Source organism: Ixodes scapularis, unplaced genomic scaffold, assembly GCF_016920785.2.
Source record: "Ixodes scapularis isolate PalLabHiFi unplaced genomic scaffold, ASM1692078v2 PGA_scaffold2__306_contigs__length_199485367, whole genome shotgun sequence".
Taxonomy (NCBI): Eukaryota; Metazoa; Arthropoda; class Arachnida; order Ixodida; family Ixodidae; genus Ixodes; species Ixodes scapularis.
Window position 1 is genome coordinate 20909696 of NW_024609857.1, and position 18785 is coordinate 20928480.

Here is an 18785-nt window from a genome sequence, read left to right on the forward strand (position 1 = left end):
AAAAAGGCAGTTTCATATATTTATCCTTGTCTATACCGATTTTACCATAATAAATATTGTGAAAAAATTTGAGACGGAGGTGCTTTCTGCGATCTTTTAATAATTGCCACTTAAGTTTATATTTCCACTCAGTCATACTTAGTCGCCGATTATAATTACTTAAAACAAACCTCAAAGCTAGATTTTGTATTTTTTCAAGTTTTGTATAGAAAATGTGGTATAAGGGTCCCAGACAACGCAAGCATATTCCAGTATAGAACGAACATGTGAAAAGTAAATTGTTTCTCTGAGCGACTGAGGTACAGTTTTGAAATTTCGTCGCAAAAAAACCTAGCATCCGTGAGGCCTTCGAAAAAATATGGTCAACATGCGCATTCCAACGCAGATCGGATGTAAAGTATGCACCGAGATATTTAAATTCATTTAGGGTTTCTAGAACTTTTCCAGTTAGCGAATAACGAACTGCTGGCGGTAAAACATACCTTGTAAAAGTGACATGTACATAAAAAAAAAGAGCACTGCCCAGTGTGACGAAATTCAGTAAATTGCGTAAGAACAAATCCGAGAAAAATGTATTGAACTGACTATTGAAAATGGCCACTTAATTGTTGACCTCAAAATGTGGACGCATGTGCGGTGGCGGCTGATATTCAAAGAAGACAGCTACTGAGCATACTCAAAACGCCACTACTGGAATGGTTTATATATATCAATCAATTAATAATGTGTTGTATTCCAAAAGAATGTAAGAGTATAAGGACAAATGCCAGAATGGTAGCTTGAAAAGCCTCCAATGAATGTTTTTTTTTTTTAAATCTTATTGTTCCTCTATTATTTCTGATGATGGTCTTTAGATGCCTCTCATTGGAAGATACCACATCAAGGAACGCACAAAGCTCCACAAAGATAAATTTCTTGGTTTGCCTCCTGTTCCGTAAAATTTGACTTAAGTTTATAATAATAATAAAAAATTCAAACTAACAAAAAATAAAACAAAACGAAGTTCACTTTGACACTTCGCATTCCGACGGCCTTCGCCGAGAGCGAGGTGGCAAAGCCCCACCCAGAACCTCCTGGAAGAGGGTGTTATGGTAACGGCGTTCCGACGATGGCTTGCTCGACCGCGAAGGACGGTAGTACAGTTCCTTGGTGTCATTTTTTTCTGTTTGTCTTCTTAGGCCACGTTGATTTCGTGACGAGGGACAAGCGGTCCTATATCCCTCGCACACGGCTCCACACCTTCTCGCTTTCCGCTTTCCCGCTCAGCCGTTGTTTTCTCTTTCTCGTGGACCGCGTAAGCGAGGAGGTCCGTCGGAAGAGGAGCGTCAACGGTCACTTGGGTCCCGCGCTGGGCGAGAACGACGCCAGAGAAAGGGGGAAGCTGTCACTTGACCGCGTATAAAAGAACGCCGCCCAGGATTGACCGGACGTCGCCCGAACGAGTCGGAGTCGCCACAGCTGACCAGCGTCGTCATGAACACTGTGAGTACGCCAGAGAGATCCTGAAGCGTCGAGAGCAGTTCCGTTTAAAAGTTAGAGTCATCGACAGCTTAATAAAGGCGGGGCGCGGCGAGTCCCGTTCGTCGTATTATAGCTCCACAGCCATTGAGATTGCGACCTTAGCCGATACCCGTGAACGATTCACGCTTAAGCAAGAAGCGTGAACATAGTAAAAAAGCCCTGCGTTTCTTGTGTTATCGGTGACTTTAGATCCCGGAAGTGCTCATAGATAAGTCAGTTTTTTTTTGGGGGGAGGGGGGTTAGGAGCGAAATTAACGAAAGGAAGTTGACACGCTCCAGCGGAGGACCGAGGGTTTATTTCGACCACCTAGGGATCTTTTGTCGTTCAGCCATAACCTCGGTTACGCGGCGACTTTGCAATAAGCATCCCTCAGATCGCGGGCACCACGGCTGGGATTTGAGCCTGCCAGCTGAGGATCGGCGTAGGATGGGCGCTTTGCCTCTGAGTCCCCCAGGCTGCCCTTATAGATTACTTATAGTCTGTTTCACCAATAGATCAGAGCGCAGTCAGGGGATAGAGGGCACCCTAACACCGAAGCACCGACTAAAAGCGCAGCGTCACGGTGAGTTTATTGGGTTTGATGGGTTTAGCAAATGATGACACAAGCCCAGAAAGACGGCAAAAGTCGTGACGCTGGTCTGTTGGCATTGCCTCAACTACCCCGTCGGTTCATAGCATCGCCTGCGCTCTGATTTAAGGTAAAAGAAAGGTATTGTCGGCCATTTTTTATTTCCTAGGTCACGAGTTTAATACCCATGAACTTAAATTTGCTGAACGGTTCTTGTACCTCTGTTGCACTGGAAATTGAACTGTCGTTTTGTGTTATCCCCGCGGCAGGTAATATTATATTTATAAATATCCCATACGGTGCTTCAAGGATTTGTCCGCTTTTTTAGACTATAAGCTAAACACGCGTAGTCTTTAGTCTTTATAGTCTTTATATAGGAGTCTTATATAGGACATATGAAGTCTTTATATAGGACAAGAGAGGTGTCAGATTGTGTTGGCTTCGAACATGTAAAATGCTCAGGCTAATCTACCGATAAGTATCGACGTATAAAACGCGGTCACTTGATGATACTACTTGAACTCGTCTTTCGCTTCACGATAAGGTTATCCGTCATTCTAAAAAAAAGCTTGTGAGTTCACTGTTCTGCAGAACATGGAGACAGCCAATCACGGCTAACAATAAAAGGATCCCAGTAGATGACGATGATGATGACAGGCGCAGGGACAGTCAGCGGGTGAAACGTCATAGTAAATCTCTTTTAATTCACTGCTTTGATTTTGTTTCATAATATTCCGAGATTTGCAATTTGCTGGGATCCTTCCAGTGTTCCCCGTAATAGACGTCTCGTGTTCTTCACGAAAGTGAACTTACAGACTTTTTTAGAGTTGTGCGCAATGATGCCATTGTCTGCAAAAAGCAAACCTGCCAGATGTCATTATGAAATCTATTACCGGGCGTTTCCCAGTTCTTCGCAGTCGTTCTGCTGGCCACAGCGTGCGCTGTCCAGGCGGGCTACTTCGGTGCCGGTCCTGCATTCTTCGCGGCGCCCTACGGCTACGGTCACCATTTCGGTCCGGCGCCCCTGATTGCCCACGCCCCAGTCGTCGCCAAGGTCCCTGCGCCGGTGTTCGCCGCTCCCGTGGTGGCAAAGGTGGCTGCCCCCTTGTACCACCCCGTGGTGGCTAAGGTGCCCACGGCAGTGAGCTACTCCTACTTCCATTCCGCCCACCCGGTTCCGCTGTTGAAGGTGGCGGCTCCCGTGTTCGCCAAGGTTCCCTACGGTCACTACTACCACTGAGCTGGACGTCGACGACGATGATATCAGGCCACTTCATCATCAGGGGCTAGGGATTCTCTACATGTAAGTGTGATCAATGCTACGCTTCCTATCGTTATAAGTATTCAGAAACAACTCTGGGGGCTTGTTGTGCTTCTAGAACATACCTAGGCAAACCCTTCTTGATTTTTCTGTCCTCATTTTGCTTTATTCCATTAGGGATAGCTGTCATGAACTTATCACCGAGAAAAGGACGGTTAGCCATGTTCATTCTTGGGAACATCCCGCAATATACAGATAACTTCTCTTGTGCAGAGCGACTGAGAATTAGTTTAAAATTATTTAGAGACACAAAACAGTTGGATGCTGTATCCCCGCGTGCGCTAACAATAACGAGACGCGGACAATTCTGGCTATGGTACGCGCGCCTCCGACTGATCATCTGTGTTTGGAGAGATGATTAACTTTCTATTGAAACGAGGTTGTGACTTTAAATTACTTTTTTCCGTGATGTTCCCGTGATACGTAGTTGTTACGCAGTGTGAGATTCACATTGTAATGTTTACTAGAAATACATATAAAGAACGCAGTATTCATATTTTTCGTTTCGAGTTCCGAAAATCGCAGAAGTTTTGTCTATAAACTTTTCAATATTATTTTACACCGTGATTCAGGAAAAAAAAATTCCTGATTTAGCAGTAGCATCCGTGAACATACGATGTAAAAATGTATGTAAAAATGCAGTCATGCAGTCTATAACGCAGATCCAGAATACCACCATCATAAGCTCGTCATTAGTGCACTTTCGATATTTTCCTCGTCTTTACGGTAATATACTAAGGTGCCGTAACAAATGAGTTTTGCGTTCACCAATCAATGCTCTGGATGTGCTCAAGAACTAGGTACTGCTATTCGGTTTTCCAGGCTTCCGAGGGAGGCGCTAACACGGCGAAAGAGAAGAAACCCAGCTAACGAACGAGCACCACATCTGACCGTCTTTGGAGGTTTCAAGTTCGAAGGGCAACAAACAAGAAGGACGCAACCATTGCTGCAGGGAAATACCAACGCGCCAAACATGTACAAAGCAGTCACGCCAATAAACTGCCAGCATCCACTCGCACCACACTGCACCGCTAAATGGGGACGCTCTTTTTTTTCTCCCAGACTTACCATGCAACCACGCCAACAACAACGAAAACCATTCCCAACTCTATAGTGCGCCTAGATTTCAGAGAGTTTCCAACTGCTCTATCGTGGTCACGTGGTGTACGGGGCGCGTTTGCACTGATGATGATGATGATGATGATGATAATAATAATAACAATAATAACAATAATAACAATAAAATAATCTATATTTGCACGAGTACGAGCTATCTCCTGGGAGGCGGGACTGCTGGCCTGCCTCCCAGGAAACAAAACAAACAAGTTACAAACACTACATGACAACATAAAGTCTAAAACAGGCAACACCGTCTAAACTCGCAATGGCGCCCAGCCGAAGCCACGAGCCGAAGGGAAACCACGTGACCACGAAGCACATCGCCCCTACATGCGCCCAAGTAGTAGCATTGCGTCGGGAGGTGAGGACCGACGCGGATGGCTGGGAATGGATGCTTTTGCTCACAGCCTCGATCGGCCCGCAACTCCGACCGCCAACCACTACAGGGCGAGACGTTCTGAGCGCGGTAGACAATGCCGTAGAGGCCCCCGATTCTAAATAAACGCGCCACCCCATGGCTTCTCCAGGACCAGACACACTGGCGGGCACGCCTGACGTAGCCGTGTTCCCCACGACACCACCCCCCCCCCCCCCCCCATGTAAAAACGCAACCTGTCTGTTCTAATGGTTTCTAGCTCTCGAAAACACGCGGCACAGAAAAGAGCACAGAGCCTGCCCCGTCTACGGGAATGGGGGAGCGCACATCCACTGGTGTCGAACAGAAGGCCTTAGCCGCAGCTGAGGAAGGAATGACCGTGACGTTGTGTGCGTGCCTGTAGCCGGTCTGGCTGCCCAGAACGCTTGTTCAGGCGGAGGGCGCTGTTAAGGTATACGTATCGTGGAGCGAGCCGTCCGGGAGTCGGCACAAGAGCCTCACGCACGCCACAACCCGCCGGTGGTCAAGCGAGTGCCAGGCCAGACGCATCAGTCGGTCTTCGGATGACTGCGGCGTGATGAGTGGGCGGTTAGTACGCGCCAAAAAGCGTTTTCGTGTTGCGTGTCGTTGAACTCAGTCCAGACGCTTCATGAGGTGTGCCTGATGGGGACTCCAGAGGACGTACGGAATTCAAGGCGCAGAATCACCAGGGCAATCTACAGGACTCGAAAAGCCTCTCGGCCACAGAAGCGAGATATACTAGTAATGAGCCCAAGTGTCCGACGGGCCTACGCCATGACGATCGGTATGTGGATGTTAAAATAGAGGGTAGGTGTCAAAGTAACTCCTACTATCTTCAGGCATTTATTCACCGACAGGGGTGCTCCAGATAGAGTATAGCATTGGGGATCCACCTTTTTGTTTTCATACTGAAGCGCAAAGCGGCACTTTTCGTATGACTGAATCTTATGCAGATCGTCTAGGGCATCACCTGGAATCGGATAGTTGTTATCCCACCAGCCAACATGAGAGTTGAAATCTCCAATGAGGAGGACGTCCCAGTATGGTTTCAGCAGAGCACGGGTGAGAGAAGCATCAAGCAGCTTGTAGGCGGTGTCACGCGTCGAGGGTGAGCAGTATACGCACCCGAGCAGGACAGTATACCATGAGGAAAGTGCAGCTCGAGAAAGAGTGCCTCCAAGTCAGGCTGGTCCAGATCAGGCCTCCAGTTGACCATGAGGCCGGACGGGGCAGCGACTAGCACCCCTCCGCCCCTGCGTCCCCTGTACCTGTGGTAGATGGTGTGCGACGTGCTCAGAAATGTACTGTCGTGCACGCTGGGGTCCAGCCAGGTCTCCGTCGGCAGAAAAATCGCGTTATTTGTCAGTTAGGTTGCGGTGGTGTCAACATCTTGTGTCTTGGTCTTTAGGCTACGACAAGTGGTATACCAGAGGTTAAAGGGCTTATTGAGGCTGCACTTCGGCATGTGATTGACCGCACTGTTATCGAAAGAGCGGAGGACGCCGCTATCAACTAGCTTTGCCCAGAGGCGCGCCGGTTACAACAGGTGCAGGAGGCTAGAAAATATCATCTGAGATTCGAAGCAGCGAGCAGACTAAACAGAACCACGGGTTTTCGCAAGAGCTCAACCGGTGGTACTGAGCTAGCGACATATGGACGCAACCACCCAGGCTTTCTTTCTTTTCAACACTTCTCTCTCTCTCTCTGGACGCAACCGCGATGAAACCACCCCCCGCAGGAGTCACAGCAGAGAGCTGCCTGGTTATCGCGCACTCGTCTTGTGCAGCAAGCACAGCCAGGACGCTGAGGACCGGGGTTAACCGGGACATCACCGGCGAAGAGAAGACACCACCAGAGAATGTTATGACAACGAGCGCTAGTCGCGAGGTCCGCTGCGGTAGATTGAAGGCATACCTTAGTGGCCGACAGAGAGCTAACGGCTGTTCCGGTGGAAAAGGAGGCGGGAACGCCGGTCAGACCTTGGGTGGAGCTGCCGTGTAGATGGCTGCTGGAGCAGTTGAAGTCACCATGAGTCTAGGTAAAAGTTAAATTGTCAGTTCTCAACTTTAGGAGCGTAGCGAAAATCAAAAGTATGTGGAACCACGAAAACAGGAGTACGGCCGCCAGTTTTCTTCACCAACACAAGCTGCGATGAGGAACCGAGTGCGTCGGTCGTTTGCAAGCGATTCGGCCTCGCTCCATCTCCACTACCATTGTCCTCCTTGGCTCGCGACAACGCACACGTGGGCACGTAAACCCAATATGACAAATCTGCGCACGAGATGTTCGTCATTAAACTGCAGACGCTCTCCACGATTTGAGTTGCTCACTTGTTCAAATCTACCAAGCTGAACAGGAGGCCACGCCCCCAGCAAAAAAGACGGAAAGAAGAGAAGTGGGGAGTTACGGCCTATCCAAGTCCGCTGCAAAAACTGGCGCAGCCTGGCGTCCGAGCTCCGAAGAGAGGAGATAATATTAAATATGCGTTGTTGACGTGACAACTCGAGTTGTGGACGTTTAAAATTCGCCGGGGTATGGGGGCAGTAAAAGTTAGTAAAAAGGATTTAAAGAAAAAAAGATATTAGTGTGTGAAATAAAGGTTTATTTGAACATTGCTCTTTAATTGCAGTTTCTATTTTTACAATGAACTTGCCGAAATTCTAAGCTTTAAGTAACTATGTGCTTCGATATAGGTTTAACTTAGATTAGAGTCAAATAAGCAATGGCGGAAATGTGCCAGACTCAGATTGAATTCACTTAAATGCACAATAAAAAAGTGCTGCACCAATAAGCATACAAATAAAAATAAAATTGATTAAAAAGAAACACATCCATTTCTCTTAAAAGGGCACTGAAGTCGATTCTGAGATCGTCCTTTTGTGATGACAACTCAGTCTCGATGCTCTAAGCATCCCAACAAACCCAAAATCGCAACCGTGCGTAGCTTCTTTTCTCGTTAAGAGCTTCTTCCAAGATCGCGACACGTTCTTTTCGGGAAGGATTTTCTTCCGAGTGAAGTGGTCGACGAAGGGCGCTTGTCGGCGAGTTGGAAGCGATGGCTTCGCCCGCGGAGAAAAAGATGACTCTTGTCTTGAGTCTTATCCAAATGCGTACCTATCAGGCTCTCTTAGAAACAAGTTATAATAAAATCATTCAGAACCTGCGCGTTTTGTAGGGCTTTCATTAGTCCACACAATGTAGTCCGCGAGAAAAAAAGGGTCCATATGTTTTTCGCTTGCCCTGAGATGAATAGGCGGTATTGTAATATACGACTTGGTATATGCGGGAACTAACAGCTTTTAAACAATATAAGATCAAAAACGACCTTTTTCAAAAAGGACTTCAGTGCCCCTTTAAGCGTAGAACGCTTGTATGCGGGGCGGGGCAGTGACTTTACTCGCCTCAATTTGTAGTCATAAACAAAAAATAATTAAACAGTTTTGGCACTTAACAATATAAAACAAGAAACAATACAATCAAAAGTACAGACCTACTTCGTGTTGAACCTTTTCAACAGTATAATTCAGTTAAGCACATTTCAAGAGTGTAATGACAAAGATCGCCATACAATAACAAGCGGCAATGAAGAATACGGACGTTCACACAAAGTTTCATCGTTCAACTCACCGATCTAGTTAGACCTGTTGGGGAAAACACAACTATTTGATCTTTTGAGAGCGCAGCTCTTAGGCGCCCGTTTCCGGCTCGAGCGGCGTCGGCGTCGCCGTCGGCGTAACTGCGCGTTGCAATATGGGACACGTGATGTCACTGGTGACGTCAAGTGTGACGTCACCAGTGACAATGACGATGACGTCATCACGATGACGATGACGTCATCGTCATAGTCATCGTCACGTGACGCCAGGGGGTCACGTGATTCCCGTGAGGACACGAGGGTCACGCGACGTCACGAGGGCCACATGACATCACGGTTACGCTGACGGCGACGCCCGCGCCGCTCGGAGGGAGGAGTTGCAGGCAAGATGAGGAGGTGAGGAGGAGGGAGGAGGGGCATACCCTCCCCTCAGTACCCTTCCCTCCTCCTCAAGAGCTGCGCTCTAATTCGGCGTTACATGGAATTGTAAACGGCTTTCATTTTTTTTCATCTGCTTCTTGGACGATAGGTGAAGAAGATCTCCAGGCAGACTATTAGATATAGTGGTAACATAATGCTAACATTGCCTTTTTATATAGTTATTGTATATTTATGGAATAGCATAGGTTTCTGTTTGTCGATATTTTAGTGTGCTGGGGTACTTCTCTGAAATCCTTGGAAAAATAGTTACTGCTTCAAACAAGTTTAAAATATTTTCAAATTACAATATTCCGACTGCATTCATTTTCTCTCTATTTTTGTTAAGTTTCATATTTTGATGCTTACACTATATTAGTGATACATCTGCAAATAATTATATAAATATTTTGTTTATATTTAGTATATATTGCATATTGTATAACAGATACTCCCATCGATTTGTATCCTTTGCACGTCCAATTGATGTCACAACCATTTTTAAATCTACAGAGATAAACTGGAACAACACGACGTTTTTCTATAACATTATCGACGTGATCACCCAAGAAAGATGTTCGTCAAAATGCAGTCCAAGATAACATGCTGCGTTAACATTCACCAATGTCCTGCAGTTACATGGACAACAATGACCAGCATGAAAAAAATAGAGGGATATCAAATGTAATCTGTTTATGAGGATTTCGAAAGCACATAAGTTGAGTCTTATTATAATTGACAAAAGTATAGTTATTAGCGAAGCACCTAATTATTTCAGCCATATAATTTTGAAAAATAGGGGCTGCAATATTTTGTTGTTCGCATGGTAGTATTACTGCCGTGTCGTCTGCGTATTGAAATAGTTTTGATTTTAGTTTCAGGCGGGCTGTTTCATTATTTTATATACTCAAGCGTAAAGGACCAAAGGTAGAGCCTTGTGGAACACCAAACTTCATTTGAATTGGATAACTTGGTTGATCGTTAATCTTCAGCACTTGCTATCTGTTCATAAAGTAGTTTTTAAAAACTGTAAAGCGGCCCCCTGAAACCAATTCTACATAGCTCATCTAACATAATTGGATAATCTATGGTATAAAATGCTATAGAGAAGTCGAGAAAGAGCGCTAGAGCGATTTGATTATTAAATGAATAATTTTACATTAGCAACGTCCTGTTTTTTCTTTACAAATTCCATATTGCAATGAGTGTATTAGCCAATTACATGTCACAAAATGAGTTCATCATTTTTGCTAAATACTTTTTTATAAATTGTGTGACGACTGGAAGTATGGATATTGGCCGATAATTTTTAAGATCTCTTTTAGACCCACTCTTGTGCACAGGCTTAATGATAGAAAATTTCATACCGTCTGGGATTTTCCCGATTTCAAAAATGTCACTGAGAATGCTAAGCAACACACCATTTAATGTGTCAAAATTACAATAAATATTTGGCATTCGTATCAGATCATATCCTGCTGATTTCACCAAAGACATATTAAAGATAATTTCCTATAGGTCTCGCTCCGACATCATTGGTAAGTATGCTGAATTCAAACTAGTTATCGTCGTTCCCATAGTTTTGTCTTTATTGATTTCGTTTCTCAAACCCTGTAGAGTGCTAACAAACGTATGATTAAAAGAGTTTTCAAGCTCTCGGAAGTCCGTAGCTTCATCAAACTTTTTAATAATTGTTTAATTAATGTTTTGTTTAGCCGCATGATTTGTTTATTGTCGTGCGAGCTGCTAATTTCTTCTAGAATTACCTTCGTTGTTTTTTTTAAATTCCCTCAAGTAATATATCTTTTTTACTAGTCTTATCGTACCTTATTTCTCATTTTTCGTATTTCTTCCTTTAGTTGTAAGTTGCCAGTATTCTGCTTACATCTGTCCCATAAGTTGACCTTAGAGTAGCATAGTTTCATTATATCTTAATACAAATATTTTTACATTTTCTTTCTTTTTTGAGTAAGAGTATATTTTTTAATTTTATCCACTAGGGGCTGGTAAATAGTTATATGATCATATTCTGCAAAGCGATTCCAATCGTGCGCCTGGATTAACCTCTCCATATTTTTATTATCCAAAATAAATAAAATTTCATTAAGTCTCAAGGTTTTCAATGCATCCGTCATGCACAGGTCGTGTTATTGTTACGAAGTAACGATCTTCAACATTTTGTTTAATTGCGCCGGATAATGTTGCAAATTCATTACTTCTCACTATGATGTGATCAATGCAGCTTTGCGACATATGGTCTCCTAAACATTCTTCTCTTGTACAGTCGGTGATACTGTTTACCAAACCAAATTCTTCTAATATATTTAGGTATTCAGATGATCCCTACTTATACTAATTTTTACAGTCGATGTAAAAACCATACTCCAAAATCAGGTGGGGTTATTATTGAACTTCCTTAAAAAAAAACAGCCGAATTCCTCGCGAAGGAAGCTACGTTGAGGGCGGGATGCCTGTAAACGACACAAATTGTAAATGACGCGTTTTGTCCAAATATTTGCACTGCTATGACTTCCGCAGAAGTGAATGTTATCTCCTGACGTTCTGACACACAGTCATTCATAATAAACATAAATATGCCAGCACCTTTTATTTTTTTCACGGCACAAAGAATGAATGACAAGGGAAAATATTAAATTTAAAATCGGGACAAGCAGCTTTATCAACATCGATATTCGTCAATACTAACACTTATAGGTTACTGAACCTGCGTGATAAATAAACATTTAACTGATCCCAGTGTTTTTGCAGACTTCTAACGTTAAACATGCAAGAGGTAAATCGAATACCGTGTTTTGGTGCGCTCAGCAAAAACCTCCCATTCGGAAAACGATTGAAATGAGCTTTCCATTTTAATGCATTTTGTTCAGATCTCCTGCATTATTAAATCTAATAGAAGCCGCACCTTCTCTCTGTCTTACGAAGATTTTATTATTACGCATCCATACATACTTGTATACCTTTTCTCTGGCAGCATTCCTTGTCTCCCAGAACAGTCCTCGAATTCTGGTTAGATTTTAATTAATGAAGATTCCATCAGTTCTAAGTCCAGTTCGTTTTTCCGTCCACGCATTCCTGTTCGTTAACTCCGTGAACCTAACCAAGATCGGAAGTATAATGCCCTCCCTGGCTTTTAGCCTGTGCAAGGCCTCAATGTGTTAAGTTTTGGGCACGGGGAGACCAAGACTGGGTGCCAGATCCTGAACAAGTTTCGTTACATCTTAATCTGGTTGCTGTATTGTGCCATGAATCTCTATTTTCTTTCGACGAAAGTACATTTCTGCCTCGTTTAGTGAAGTTCTGAGTACCTGAATTTCTAGGTCACTTGCCCCCCATCCTGGCTTCTAGTTCATCTGATTTCTTTTTCCGTTGATTAGTTGTGATTTCGTGAGTCTTTCACGTTGCGAGAACCTCGTCGTTCTTGGTGGAAAGCTGATTTAAGCTCCTTTCTCTACTTTTTATTGCTTGCGTCTGGTTTCCTTTTTACTCAGCGTGACATCGGATTGGCTTGATTGTTCGCTGAGCGATTTCTTCACACTCGCCCCTAATTTTCCCCAGTACTTCAATCTACTTTTGTCAATCTCTGACAGTCTTGTCAAAATAGCTACCAAACTGCACTCCTGGGAGCCCTGCGTCAAGAGATCATCCTCGGTTACCCTGCCTGTCTCCAAAAAAGACAAACTGTGTGAACGTCTAGCGGGCGTTTTACATGTGACGGAGTGCCAAGAGCTGCTGTTCCTCCGCCGTCATGTATTTAAGCAAGTTTTTTTTCGTACCGGTCTATTTCCCTACGTGATAACTTTTTGTGCACTCAACGCACGCAATAGTCGCATTATCATTGGAGAAGGCCTAAAGCGTGCAAAACAATCAGTTGACTCATTCATTTTGATCTCTAACAAAACCAATAAAGGTAACCCAGCAAACAGGGAGTCAGGCAAACCACCACCGTGACAACGATAGCTTAACGCAATTAGCGCTCTCTTACCTACAAGTTGAAAGGCAAACGGTTATGATCGGCATCGGTACATCGCCGAACTGAGAATATTCCACTAATGCATTAATACGCTGCCAGTCTCCTTCGCCGTAGTCAATGTCATGTTGCCGCAGTCATAGGCTTTGTGGAGACGACATAATGTCACTTGTTAGCCATTAAAGGTATATTAAGAAATAAAAGAAAGAGGTAGTGCACAACGTCACCGAACACAGCTTTGTACTTTGATCATGTGTGGTGTCCCTCCCTTTTATCCGTCTGTCTTTTCCTTCCCTGTCCCCGGCTGTTATGTCAACTTTTTACCTGCTCGCCTGCCCGCCTTCTTTAAATGAGCGTTTTCTGTATTTTATCACTTTTACGGACCTAGTTGCTTAAAAATATTTTGGGTGGAATTCGGTCACGTCCAGCACCTAGGTGCATGGTGTGGCATATGGTATTGTGTATACCATGTGATGATTCTTATAACTCCTCAGGTTTCTAACATTTCCAATGGTAAAAAAAAAATCTAAAGAATATTTGCATCGAGTTTATCGCAGCGCCTAAGAACGGTACTGACCGAGGGCGAAATTAATTATATATATATAAAGCACTTTGGTTGAAATGAATAATAATGAAGGAAGAGACAACTATGCATTTGACTAATTCGCAGAATATTGATCCTGTCTATACTTATATTTCTAACGTCATTGTGATTGTCACAAGAAAACAAACAAACAACCAAACAACGCTTTTGATAGAATATATTTTGAGAAAAAAAAATCACAAACATAAAAATTGTAGGTTTTGATGCTCATTAGTATTTTTAAGAAACGCCGGCACTCAATGAGGGATTTGAGGAAACTTATCATTTCGAATGTTTGTCATTTTTTTTACCATACTCAACCTATTGAGAAACAATTATTTAGTTAAGTTGATATATTATATTGCTTTCGCATAGTCGAGAAATTTCCATACTTTCAAGGTGAATTAAAAAAAAAATTATTTATATCTTATTCCTTCGTGCTGAATATATGAGCTGCGTCCGAGTTACTCTCAAATGATTCTCAAAAAGCCAAAACACTGAGACCTAAACTTAACTTTGAGTTCCAGTTTTGGTGCGAACCGGAGCTTTTTTGAGCACTGGCAGTAAGGTATACGCCACTAAAACTTGGCGGGCAGTTCATGCTCATGTTGTTCGTGGCATCACCTAAATACACAGGTTGTTTCACGGAACGCAGACCAAAACCTTTCTGCAAGAACTACCCTTCCAACAAAGGAGATGACGTATTTGCTAATTACCGAAAGTCCCACCTAGATAATTTGCAAGTAGATAGCGTTTTAGTTAGTAGAATACGGTTGACACTGCAAACTTGCATGACATCATCAAAGACCACTAAGTAGGTAACATTTCCAAATATTTAGGATGTTTAGAGCGTTTTCAAAGAATCCAACATTTCCCAAGAATCCAAGATTTGAAGGCGACGCCATGGTTGCGGTGTCCTATTGGCTGTTTGCGGTAGCTTGCAGTCACAAGAATGCCGGTGCGGTTATCAAAGTAAACACATTTATGGCATTAAGATGCAGCCAGTAGATAACAAAAACCACGTAATTGCGTCCGATTTTTTTTGTATGTAGGATAATGCTGCCGTGTCCTAAAAATTCCTAAAAGTGACTCTTAGTGACTTTTCATAATGCCCAGCAAGTTTCAGGTACAAACAATACATTAGTTGTTAGCGACTAGGTGATAATTACTGAAAACGAATAAACACGAAACTCTATCTGACAATATACAAATTTCTAAACAAGTCTTTTGATAGTGGCCTATTACGTCATTAACTTTCGTCCTGCGCATTGCGTTTTTCTTAGCATGAAACCCGGTCTGCGTTTTATGAGACATCGTGTATTGAAACGAATAAAAACGCAAAAAGTTTAATGGCAACTTTGAGTGTACCGTTTGTAGGTCTAATATATGGCATATATGTTGAAAATATATATTTTTTTTAAATAAAACTGTGACATAAAGCAATACATGTAAAGATTTGTACAGGGTTTGTGCGTGAACTATCGTCATTAAAAATACGTTTGTTTTATTGGGCAGGATCAAAACTCAACAACACGCTCAATTAGTGCAAAGAGTTTATTAATCACGAAGATAAATAAAGTTAAAAAAGAGGTACAGAACCAGACATTAAAATATTAACGTCACCCTGCACTCCCAGGGACATTTCCTTCGGTGTTGTAATGAAGCGAAATCGGTGGAGCGTCTCTCGTTTCGCAAAAACATGATGACCTGAACCTTCCATGATAGCAGGCATCGTAATATACATGACTCGCCCGTAAACTACACATGAACAGCGGACCTGCCTTGAACCCCGTTAAGAAACAAGAACAAAAAAATCCTTCGTTTCATTTCATCTTGTCCTCCTTCAGAGGTCTTCCTTGACAAGAAACCAACCCTTCCAGCGGCTGTTAGGTGCCTCTCTTCCAGAATCTTTTTCGAAATCCAGCACCCTACTCACTTCTTTCCTCCCATCCATCTTCAACCCTAAGGCCTTCTTATTTCTTAAGCCGGCCGAGGATAGAGCCATCAGGACCAACCAGCTTGTGGTGGACTTCACCTCCGGCGTGTACGACGGCAGCGGGCGCCGCGTGGACTACAGCAGCGGGTGCAGCCTGCACCACAGCGGCAGCAGCGGGTGCTGCGTGCACCGCGAACCTCTGGGAGTAGACGGCGGCCGCAGCGGGCTGAACGACGGACACTCCAACCGGAGCCGCCGCCACCTGGACAGCTGGGGCATGAGCGACGACGCCGTAGCCCCCTCCGTAGCCTCCGTAGGCTCCGTAGGCTCCGAAGGTCGGAGGATGAACGGTGTCGTGCTCGTGGTGGTGGTACTCGTGGTGTGGGACGTGGACCTCGCCGAAGGCCGTCGGGATCCTCCTGTTACCGATGTAGGGGCCCCTCTGGAAGGACGTGCGGGAGTAGCCGTAGCCGCCGCCGTAACCGCCGCCGTAGCCAAAACCTCCGTAGCCGAGACCCACGCCGTAGCCAACGCCGCCGCCGTAGCCGAGACCGACGCCGTAGCCGGCACCGCCATAGCGAAGGCCGCCGTAACCGCCATAGCCGAAGCCTCCGTAGCCGTAGCCGGCGGGGTAGACGGCGCCGAAACCTCCGTGGCTGACAACGGAGGTTGTCGCGGGAGCCACTACCTGAGTAACGGCGGGGCGGGCAACTACCTGCGTGACCGCCGGTTGGGCGACCACCTGAGTGACGGCCGGTTGGGCGACCACCTGAGTGACCGCTGGCCGGGACAGGTAAGCCCCCCCGTATGCCGCGCCGCCGTAGAGCGCCCTTCCGCCGTAGAGCGCCCCTCCGCCGTAGAGCGCCCCTCCGCCGTAGAGCGCCCCTCCGCCGTAGAGCGCCCCACCGCCGTAGAGCGCCGCGCCCGCCGGCCTTGCAGCTACGACATGGGAACCACCGTAGCCTCCTCCGTACGCGCCGACTCCGTGGGGTCCCGTGGAGTGGACCGACACCACGTGTCCCGAGGAGTGGTCGTAAACGCTGGAGTCGTGATCGCGAGGCACAACGTCAGTGTTGTGCTTTATGAAGGTCGAGTGGTGTGTCGAGCCGTCCGGGTGGTGGATCTGGTGCGAGTAACCCTCGGTGTGCGGGTGCAGGCCTCCGGCGTTGACGGCGCACCAGAGGGCCAGGGAGTGCAGAAGCAGCAGCTGGATCTGCCGGAATTTTCGAAAGTTTTTGGAGGATTCATCTATAGAACGGGCTACACTGATATGGCTGTAATCTTTCCTGTTGGAAACTCATACCTGAGTTGGTAATATTTCACATTTCGTGCCTTAAATCAAGCCATAAGTCTATAATCTAGTGTAGCGGTAGCAGGGACCATTTAATCGTCGTCTTTGAATCCAGAAGGCGGGTGCTCATAGAAGTAAACTTACAACATCCCGCCTTTCGTTATAGTGTACGTCTGTATAATGTGCTATATTTGTATGCTTGTCACGAACATGACAAGTTAATAGTACCATAAGTCCCAGGCACATAGGGCCCCCACATTTGTCCCCCACATCCCACATTTGTCTGCAGTACAGCCAAAGGCAAAGGCGCGTGAGCCTAGTTCAGCAGAATGTTTTTGTTTGTACGATAACTCGTGTATAACTTTCCAAAGCGACGCGTTCTTGCCTTAGCTTTTACTACAGACGCTTGTGAGATGGAGTATAGGTTTAGGTGTGGCGCTGGTCTTCACTCTAAGAAATGCCTGCGCTTCTACTTACCCGCAAAACACTCAAAGAGCCAATCACTGCAATCTATGAAATCAGCTCATCCAGTGATGAGGCGGGACATCCGTTTGGACCTAAAAATGAAGTCTGCGCTGTGGCATTACGCAATGCAAAGCGTCATGCTTGCAGTGCGTAATGCCACAACGCAGACTTCATTTTGAGGTCTTAACAGATGTTCCGCCTCATTGTTCGCTGAGCTGATTTCATAGATCGCAGAGATTGGTTCTTCGAGTGTATTGCAGGTAAGTAGACGCGTAGGCATTGGTTAGAGTGTTGTGCCTGAACTTTCTTTTTCTTTGGCTAGTAAAATGACCAAAGAGCTGATATCATTTAATTTAAATAGCTGCTCGAACAGTCACGAGCGAAACGAACTTTGAAACGCTGAGAATTTAAGAAGCGTAGTGGGTACACTCACCCGGTTGAACCCAGCCATTTCTAGTAGAGATCCGAGTACTTTCGACGCAAAGTTGTGTTTGTGCAAGAGAAAGTCAGCCAAGATCACTTTTATACCAGCCTACAGACGAACGGAGAGGGGAAAGCGAAGAGCGAAATGTGTCGGAAAATGCCGGTGAAAAGAGAGGGAACGTCAACACTATCTCTTTATCTGGGATAATCCTCGGTTGGATTAAGTGATCACCGAGAGATGAGCGCCGTGCTGCACGGTGGCTCCTTAGCAGGCTCTTCACGCTTCCCACCAAGAAACCAGGCTGTCCCGAGGAGGGGCGTACCAGGCCGCCCCCGGTGCCGCAGGGCCACGGAACCCCCCTCGCGACCACAACGACGGTGTCATACACTTTTTGTTTTATCTATTCAATGAATTCCCTTTCGTGTCTTTCGCCGATAAAACGTGGTCTTCCCCATCTCGGAGGGGCGGTTTCCGTACACCGAGGCCCGAAGTTTGCAATCGTCGGAGTCGTTGTGCGCTATTTGTTTAAGTGTTTCCACTCTCCAGACGGATCGCCGTTAATGTTCTGAAGCAGCCTGCCGTGCTTGGAGGTGGACTCCGTTATCGATGGCGGGAATCCAAGCCTCAAAGAAGGGGTTGTGTGAGACGCCAAAGAATGGTCGAGGCTAAGACCACGCACGGCGACATAAAGGGAGAGTTGAAGAGCACCGGGTGGTCCTCAGGGGAGAAAGAAGACGGATAAATTCTGTGTTTACGAGGAGGAAGAGCTGACGTCGTAGCGCGATCGGTGCCTTGAATACGAGAACGGGCTCCTGGCGGACGTCGTGACGGTTCCCGATAGAATCTTCCTTGGGATACGTAGCGGTGTTCCTCCGCTTTTTAATGTGGGGTGTCGATAAGGGTTGCGTTGTCCTCGCCGCGGTGGCATTGAGAAACCCGGGCGCGCTGACTGTGTCCAATGCGATATGTCAACTAGACTGGGAGAGTGGTGCGTTAGTGCGTCTGTCTCGTGTGTGTGTTTCTGTGTCGCTGTCTGTGCGGCGGGAACAGAGAAAGGGTTAAAAGCTTTTAGATGTTTCTTCGTTAGCAAAAAAAAAAAAAAAAGACTTCTTTAGTCTAATATAGATCGCGACCTTGTTGATGATGACTTTTGTTTGCG

General features: G+C 45.5%; 2 protein-coding genes across 2 annotated transcripts; one reads left to right on the plus strand and one right to left on the minus strand.

The window, feature by feature from the left end:
- Positions 1-1399: 1399 nt before the first annotated feature.
- On the plus strand, positions 1400-4429 carry LOC8024595. Its single transcript, XM_002406305.5, has 3 exons — positions 1400-1482; positions 2998-3393; positions 4234-4429. Exons 1-2 carry the CDS (start codon positions 1474-1476, stop codon positions 3328-3330), a joined length of 342 nt encoding a protein of 113 aa, XP_002406349.1. The 5' UTR covers positions 1400-1473; the 3' UTR covers positions 3331-3393; positions 4234-4429.
- An 11054-nt stretch (positions 4430-15483) lies between these two features.
- On the minus strand, positions 15484-17653 carry LOC8024594 (shematrin-like protein 1). Its single transcript, XM_029980696.3, has 2 exons — positions 17636-17653; positions 15484-16659 (listed from the first exon to the last, which is right to left on the minus strand). The coding sequence occupies exons 1-2, from the start codon at positions 17651-17653 to the stop codon at positions 15484-15486; spliced, it is 1194 nt and encodes a 397-aa protein (XP_029836556.1).
- Between the last annotated feature and the right edge of the window lie 1132 nt (positions 17654-18785).